The sequence below is a fragment of the Myotis daubentonii genome, chromosome 16 (genome assembly GCF_963259705.1).
Source record: "Myotis daubentonii chromosome 16, mMyoDau2.1, whole genome shotgun sequence".
Lineage (NCBI taxonomy): Eukaryota > Metazoa > Chordata > Mammalia > Chiroptera > Vespertilionidae > Myotis > Myotis daubentonii.
Genome location: NC_081855.1, coordinates 43,373,070 through 43,382,008, shown reverse-complemented (window position 1 = coordinate 43,382,008; position 8,939 = coordinate 43,373,070). Strand labels below are relative to the sequence as shown.

Sequence of the window (8,939 nt, the reverse complement as noted above, 5' to 3'; positions counted from 1 at the left end):
GGGACCCCCAGGCCCTCTGGGACTCGGTACAGCTCCTGGGGCACCGGGGTGAGGGGGGGCGTCGAGGCCCGGCTCCCTCAGCCCGCACCCCGCCGCTGCCGCCGCCGCCGCCCCCGGCGCTGCCTGGAGCCGGTCCGTGGGTGGGGGGGTCGGAGCGGGGAAGGAGGGTGTGGGGGAGGAGAGGCCGTTATATTGCCGACCCCCGGCTCGCGACCCGGCACTGGCCCGCCCCCTTCTATGAGACCCGCCCCCCGCTTTGCACCCCCTCATTGGCCCGCTTCCTAGCCAATGGGCAACTGCCTCCAGGGCCCGTTACCTTCCGCCCCCCAGAGACAAGGCTGAGAGCGGGCGGTTAGCCGACCTCGTTCTCTCGCAGCTTCTGAGCTTTTCCCGCTCAGAGTAAACGGGTTCGGGATTGGCCCGGACGGGCAAGCACCAGCCCGATGATTGGCTAGTAGCGTAGTTGAGGGGCGGGGCGTGGAAGGGAAAGAACGCGAGCTTACCGGGTGAGACAAGTGAGGGAACTGGTCGAAAGGTTTGAGAAGTCGGTCAGCAACTGGCTGATAATCGTAAACCTATCTTGTGCCAACATTTGATTTTTTGTCCCTGAGCCCCCTCCCCCAACTCCCAGAATCCTTTGGAGCCGCCCGGAGAATAATAGACCTGTGCCCGTTGACAGAGGGTGAGAAAACTCCTATGGAATTTGGTGTTGGGAAACTCCCGAGGGAGAACCGCCCTCTGTCCTAGGTCCCAGGAAGCGAGGGGTGAAGGCATTTTGGTGTTAACTTTTGAACAAAGTTCATTTCTATATGCCCCGGACAAGCCATTGGCAGGCCCATTTAGAGGTGTGGTATCTCAGAGAAAAACAAGTTTTTGTTCCGAGACAATGCTGAAAAAAATGTGTGTGCGTTGAAATATTGAAGATGATAAAAGTAAACACAGTAAGCACCTTTTAGGGTGTTTGTATTTAAAACGAAAACTCGAACGCTGGCCGGATCGCTCAACTTGGTTAGAACACGGACCCCATACGCCAGGGTTGCGGGTTCAATCCCTGGTCAGGGCACACGCAAGAACCAACTAATTGTCCTGGCCGGTTTTGCTCAGTGAATAGAGCGTCAGCCTGGCGACTGAAGGGTCCCAGGTTCGATTCCGGTCAAGGGCACATGCTGGGTTGCGTGCTGGATCCCCAGTAGAGGGCGTGCAGGAGGCCGCTGATCAATGATTCCCATCATTGATGTTTCTATCTCTCGCTCTCCCTTCCTCTCTGAAATCAATAAAAATAACAAAATTTAAAAAGAACCAATCAATTAATGCATAAAAGAGTGGAATAACAAATTAGTCTCTCTCTGTTTCTTTCTCTCTCTCTCTCTTAAAAAAAATCAATAAATAAGAAATAAATTAAGAAAAAACAGCCGAGACCGGTTTGGCTCAGTGGATAGAGTGTCGGCCTGCGGACTGAAGGGTCCCGGGTTCGATTCCGGTCAAGGGCATGTACCTGGGTTGCGGGCACATCCCCAGTGGGGGGTGTGCAGGAGGCGGCTGATCGGTGTTTCTCTCTCATCGATGTTTCTGAATCTCTATCTCTCTCCCTTCCTTTCTGTAAAAAAATCAATAAAATATATTAGAGAAAAAAAAAAAAAAGAAAAAACAACCAAAAAACTTGAGAAGCAGTTAAGTGGAAGATGTTCTTTTAACTCAGGCACAAATTAAAAATAGAAAAGGGGGCAAGTTTCATTGGCTCATATTGACCTGATAGTTTGGATCTCTATTCAGTTTTGATTTTAGAAAGTGGACCTGGTGACCTGGCTTTTCCTACCTCACCCTTTAAATTACTGATGTGAAACTCATTTCCCCTCCTTGCATTGAGAAATTACTGTTCTCTCTGCCGGTTCTCTCTCTCTCTCTCTCTCTCTCTCTCTCTCTCTCTCTCTCTCTCTCATAGTACCCACAAAAGTTTGAAAAACTATGAATCTTTTAATGTATTTTTACTGTAATAAGATATACATATGATTTACCATTGTAACCCTTTTCAAGTATACAATTCATTGGCACTTAGTACATTCACAATGTTGTGCAACTATTACCACTATTTCCATAAAAATTTAAAAATATATTTTTCTTTATTTCAGAGAGAGGAAGGAAGAGGGTGAAAGAGGTAGAAACATCAATGATGAGAAAGAGTCATTGATCGGCTACCTCCTGCACGCCCCCTTACTGGGGATGGAGCAGGAAACCCTGGCATGTGTCCTGACTCAGAATCTAACTATGATCTCCTGGTTCATGGGTCAATGCTCAGTCATGGTGCCATACTGACTGGGCATCCATAAATTTTTTTTATTATCCCAAGCAGGAACTATGTAGCCAATAAACAATAATTCCCCAATTCCTCTATCCCTAACCCCTGGTAACCTCTAGTCACTATGAACTTGCCTATTCTAGGTACCTCATATAAGTGGAATCAAACAATATTTGTCCTTTTGTGACTGTCTTATTTCATTTGCATAATATCAAGGCTCATGCATGTGTCAGATCTTCATTCCTTTTTATGGTTGAATAATATTCCACTATCTGTGTATAACACATTTTGTTTATTCTTCATCAGTTGATGGACATTTGGATTGTTTTCACTATTGTGATTAATGATGCTATAAACATTAGTGTTCAAATATTTGTTTGATTTTCTCTTTTTTTTTCAATTATTTTGGACATAGAGTGGAATTGCTGGGTCATATGGTAATTCTGTTTAACATTTTGAGGAGTGCCTAATTGTTTTTTAACAGCACCTGAATAATTTTACATTACCATCAGCAATGCTCCAGTGTTCCAATTTCTCCATATTCTCACCAACACTTACTTTCATTAAAAAAAAAAAAAGGCTAGGGGACTGTCTAGGGCGGGGGGAAAAAAATGGACACATATGTAATACCCTTTGTAATACTTTAAGCAATTAAAAAAAAAAAGTCAGCCTGGCTGGTGTGGCTGTTGGTTGAGCATCATCCCATGTACCTCAGTGGGAGGTTGCCCATTTGATTCCCTGTCAGGGCACATGCCCAAGTTTTTGGCTTGCTCCTCAGTAGGGGATGTGCAGGAAGCAGCTAATTGATGTAATGATGTTTCTGTCTCTCTCTTCCTCTCCCTTCCTCTGTCTGAAATAAATAAATAAAAACCCAACCTAACATGCTAAATAAAAAAGCCATTCAAGAGGGTGTGATGCACTATCTCTGTGATTTTTATTTGCATTTCCCTATAGCTAATGATGTTGAGCATCTTTTTATGTGCTTATTGGCCATTTGTATATCATCTTGGAGAACTATTCAAGTCCTTGTTCATTTATACTGTCTTGTTTAGTATTGGTATGGTTTGTTTTGGAAATGAAGATTATAGGATAATTTAACAAAATATTGAACTCATGTGACTACATTAGTAAAGGGAATATTTTTGTTATGGAGCAAGTATTTATTATATAGTTAGCTTTTCCTTTCAGTTCTTATATATATTTTTTGGAAGTTCTCTATTGTTGAACATGTATTTTGAGAAGTGATTGGAATTGGTTTCACAATCTTACCCAAAGATATAGACAAGTCTCAGATTAAAGTGAGAAGGCATTAGAAATACTCAAATAGCCCTGACCAGCAATGCTCAGTGATGAGAGCGTCAGCCCACACACCAAAGGTTCTCTGGTTCAATTCTTAGTCAAGGGTATGTACCTGAGTTGCAGGTCAAGGTGTGTGTGGGAGGCAACCAATCAATGTGTCTCTCTCACATAGATCTCTCTCTCTCCCTCTTCCTTCCTTCCTCCCTCCCTCCCTCCCTCTCTCCCTCCCTCCTTCCCTCCCTTTCACTTTTTCTAAAAATCTATGGAAAAAATATCCTTGGGTGAGGATTAACAACAACAAAACACACATACACACAAAAAAAACCCCCCCTCAAATAACTGTTTTATATCTTCCTTGCCTCCATCAGAATTTAAAGTTCTTTCTCCATTTCTTGAATGTCCCTATATAGGAACAATCATGAAAAATTTTTATATATAACTAGAGGCCCGATGCATGAAATTTGTGCAAGGGGCTCGTTCCTTGCAGCCCCGGCTTCGTCTGGAAGGTAGTTTGGCTGTCTGGTCTAATTAGCATATTATGCTTTTATTATTATAGATAAGGTAGATCACATTTCAGTAACCTTGACTCAACTCATGATGATGGTGTCCTCTAGTAACAAACCCATTTTTTTCTTGCTATTTTGGGGATAATTAAATGAATCTGAATTTATGATTGGATTTTTTAAAAATATATATGTATTTAAGAACAATCTTTGATAGAACTGGGAACAATTTAAACCTATTTCATCCTGAAAACTTAGTGCAGAAGGCAGACTTTCACCTCCAAAATATATTTAAAGGTTGCCTTCTTCTCCTCCCCCTCCTCCTCCTCCTCTTCCTCCTCCTCCTTTTTTTTTGCAACTCTGGAAGACAATGTACAATGTGGTACTTCTTCAGTTACATTAATGAATCCTTTTTATATTTTTACAGTTTTGAGTGATAAAATAAATATAATTTAATTATTCTCCCAAGTAAAACTTTGAATTTAAATAAAGCACTTATTTTTGAAAGGTTAAAGTATATTGTGGGCATAATCTCAATGCCAAAGAAAGAACTGAATTAATCCTCCATAGAAAGCAATCATATCATTCCAAGGCAGTATCCAACTAAATCTCTGCAGGATTAATATACATGTTCACATCTGTATTTTTAAAAAGTTTTTTCCTGTTTCCTAAAGGACTAGTGGTCCAATGACTTAAATGGCCTGCAAACCTGCTGTGATTCAAACTTACAGTTCTTCTCAGACTTCTCTGACTCAAGGGACTAAATTCCTTTAATTATTCTTTATGACATTAACTGGGTTGCCAGACATGGTTTCTCAACCTCTAATAGTTTGTTGGGAGATTTACAAAGTACTCCTTTTAGAGTTATTTGCAACTACTTCTCCCTTTTTAGATACTCAAATTAGTGTTTTTCTGGTCCTCTTGCATTATTTTTATAGTTTCTTCCTTTGTAGGAAGTAAGCTTGTTTCTACTTTTTTCCCTTCTGGTTGGATGGGGTTCCAGGTTACTGTCTCAGTCTGTGTTCCAGGAAACTTGTAGGTTTCTACATAGTTTGAGATGAGATCCTGAATGATTTATGCATTTACCTTTGCTGAGTAAGTGTTTCTGCTTGGAGTGGGGGAAGATACTTAAGCTGATTAATATTTATCAGAGATAATATTATTGTGTTTTTCCTATGACAAAATCATCTCTCTTCAAAGGCCAGAATTAATGTTCTTTCTTATCTCTTTATATTTTGATATTTTTCTTTTAAAAATATATTTTTATTGATTTCAGAGAGGAGAGAGAGAGAGAGAGAGAGAGAGAGAGAGAGAGAGAGAGAGAGAGACATCAATGAGAGAGAATCACTGATCACTGATAGGCTACCTCCTTCACACCCCCTACTGGGAATGGAGCCCACACCCATGTGCCCTGACCAGGAATTGAACTATGACCTCTTTCTTGGTTCATAGATCGATGCTCAACCACTGAGCCACGCCGGTTGGGCGATATTTTTCTAAATATAGCATTTCTTGAATTGATTTTTATGGGATTTTTATTTGATATTTAAACAAAGAATTAGACATTGAACTAGGGTTTTCTTTGTAAATTAAGAGTTCTGAAATCTCTGTTTCATTGCCGTCCAAAACTGAGTTTCTAGTTCTCAGTGTTTGATTGGAACCAGATGTTAGAAAAGGTTCATAGTAGTGCCACCAGAAAAAGACACCATAGAAAAATGTCTACAAATTTTCTTTAGGCCTTTAACTTTCTCCTGAATTTGAGAGATCCCCAAACTATATTTGGGTCTTCTGATACCAATGGACCAGAAAACAGCTTCTTTAAAAAATTTAAAAAGTTAATAAAGATATACCTGTATAGAGATTAAAGTGCTTAATAATTTTAGTCAACTACTATGAATATTTTACCAATTAAAAAATTATGATCCAGAATTTTACTTTAGGTCACCAAGTTCAAGGACTTATGAGGAGACCTATTTTTAAAGGTCCTTTATTAAAGCTTTGCACATTGCAGTATACCACAGCAAGCAAGCTTTCTACCAAAGGGTAATCAAAGGACACACATGAAAGATATGGTTTCCAAATTGGATGATTATATACTCTTACAGTGCAAAATAGATTCTGAATTTATAGAATCTCCCTGAAAATGCATATCCCACCTAATAGTTGCAGTTTTTGAGCAGCCCCAGTTTCTATATTATTTTAAGTCTCACATTTTTTTTTACACTTTTTCAACAAGTATTTATTTATTAATTTATTATATTTCTTTATTGATTTCAGAGTGGATAGGAGAGGGAGAGAGAGATAGAAACATCAATGGTGAGAGAATCATTGATGGGCTGCCTCTTGCATGCTTCCTACTGGGGATCGAGCCTGCAACCTGGGCATACGCCCTTTGCTGGAATTGAACCCGGGACCTTCAGTCCGCAAGCCAATCTAGCCACTGAGCAAAACCGGCTAGGGCCCCAACAAGTATTTATTATTAGTTAAACTATGATTCAGGATCCTAGGGTGGGATATACCCAGGTCCTCCTTTACCTCCATGGGAGAAGGATGGAGGACAGAAAACAAGTGGAATGTAGCCAGTTCAGACCTTCCCAGGAAACATGCCTTCTGCCCAATGGTCATCCCAGGCTGACATCCAGGATATGGGGCAAAGGGACTTACTTGTACACATGCTGTTACCATTTGCACACGGAGACATCACCCCATTTAGCAGTCATTGCCTTCTCATAGTGGTGGAAGTCCAGGTAGTTCTGCCAATAGTTCCTGGTCTGGTTCTGGTTGGGGAACAGGCTGTCAAAAGGGGCAGTCTGGTAGTTCTTGATTTTGGTCTTGATGCCTTCTGCCATATTGCTGACTCCTAAAGGCACCCCTGAAGCTGCCTGTCTCACTTTCTATTTTAGCAGTCTAAGGTACTGTGACAGGACCTACTTATAGGTTCATTCTGGAAGTTGGTTTGTTTTGTAAATCACTGTGTTAAATAAGAAGAGGCTTGAGTATCTTTATTGGAGTTTGTCAGAGCTAGGAAATAGTTGTTTCATTGTAAATGCTTCTAAAAATGGCTCACATTCTGAGCTGGCCCCTAATTAGGCAGGTTTCTCCAGCCCCGTCCTTTCCCAGGACACCTACAAAACTGAAATCTGGAGAAGCTACTTTGATTCCTGCTTTGGAGGCAGAGTAGGGAGGTTTCCCCAGTTGTAAGGCCCAGCCTTTGTTTCAAGGTCTTTTACCACTGGAGTCCTAATGTTTTTCTGACTTAATAATCTGGTTCTCTGTTCTCTATCTCTTTCTCTTTAATAAACTATTTTTTAGAGCAGTTTTATGTTCCCAACAAAATGAAATGTAAAATGCAGGGTTCCTCTTATTCATATATGTACAGCCTACCCCAATGTCAGCATCCTGCACCAGATGGTATATTTGTTACAATCGATGAACCTGCTGCATTCAGACATCATTATCACCCAAAGTCTGTAGTTTACATGAGGGTTCACTCTTGGTGGTATACATTCTATGGGTTTTGACAAATATATAATGACATGTATCAACCACTATAATATCATACAGTATAATTTCACTGCCCTAAGAAATCCCCTGTGTTCCACCTATTCATTCCTCCCTCACCTCCTAACCCCCTGGTAACCACTGGTCTTTTTACTATCTGCATATTTTACCTTTTCATATTGGCATCTTTCACTTAGTAATATGCACTTAAGGTCCCTCCATGTCTTTTCATGGTTTGATAGCTCACTTATTTTTAGGATTGAATAATCTTTCATGTCTGGCTGTACCACAGTTTATTTATCAATTCACCTACTGAAGGACATCTTGGTTGCTCCTAACTTTTGGCAATTATGAATAAAGTTGCTATGAATGCCCATATGCAGCTTTTTGTACTCATTTGGGTAAATACCAAGGAGTGCTGAATAGTATGATAAAACTATGTTTAGTTTTATAGGAAACTGCCAACCTGTCTTCCAAAGTGCCTATATCATTTTGCATTCCCACCAGCAGTGAATGAGAATCCCTGTTGCTTCACATTCAGCATTTAGTGTCATCAGTTTTTAATTTTGGCTATTCTATTAGGTGTATAATGGTATCTAATTGTCCAGTATTCATTTTTTACCTCTTGTTTTTATGCATTCCTGGCTCCTAATTGCTTCTCTGCTTTTCTTTCTACCCCATCTTATAGATAAGTGGTTCTCAGAGCATGGTCCCCAGACCAACAGCATCAAAACCACCTAGGAACTTGTTAGAAATGCAAGTTTTGGGACCTTGCCCAAACCTACTAAATGAGAAATTCTGGGGGTGGGGCCCAATAATCTGTATTTTAACAGCCCTCCAGGTGATTCTGATGCAAGCTGAAGTTTGAAAATAGTGTTCTAGACCTGCACTGTCCAACATGGTAGCCTCCAGCCATATATAACTATTGAGTTCCCGGAATATGGCTGGAATGCATTGAGATATGCTATAAGTGTAAAATACATTCTAGATTTTAAAGACTTAGTATGAAAAAAGAGTGTAAAATATCTCATTAGTACTTTTAATATTGATTATATATTGAAATTATAATATTTTGAATACACTGAGTTAAATAAAATATATTATTGAAATTAATTTTACCTGTTTCTTGTTAATAGTTACAAGAGGTTACTAGAAAATGGTAAGTCACATATGTGGCTCTCATTTATTTCTAGTAGACAGAATTATTCTAGACCATGAGTCTGCCAACTACAGTCTGTAGGCCAGGTTTTTGTTTTGTTGGTTTTTTAAAAATATTTTTTATTGATTTCAGAGAGGAAGAGAGAGGGAGAGATAGAAACATCCATGATAAGAGAGAACCA

General features: G+C 40.0%; 1 protein-coding gene across 1 annotated transcript; it reads right to left on the bottom strand.

Annotated features, from left to right (window-relative positions):
* Nucleotides 1-6,682: 6,682 nt before the first annotated feature.
* LOC132217852 (cytochrome c oxidase subunit 6B1-like) lies at nucleotides 6,683-6,974 on the bottom strand. Its single transcript, XM_059668279.1, is given in 2 exon segments — nucleotides 6,683-6,763; nucleotides 6,765-6,974. Coding segments are annotated over 2 exon segments (264 nt in total). The 5' UTR covers nucleotides 6,948-6,974.
* Between the last annotated feature and the right edge of the window lie 1,965 nt (nucleotides 6,975-8,939).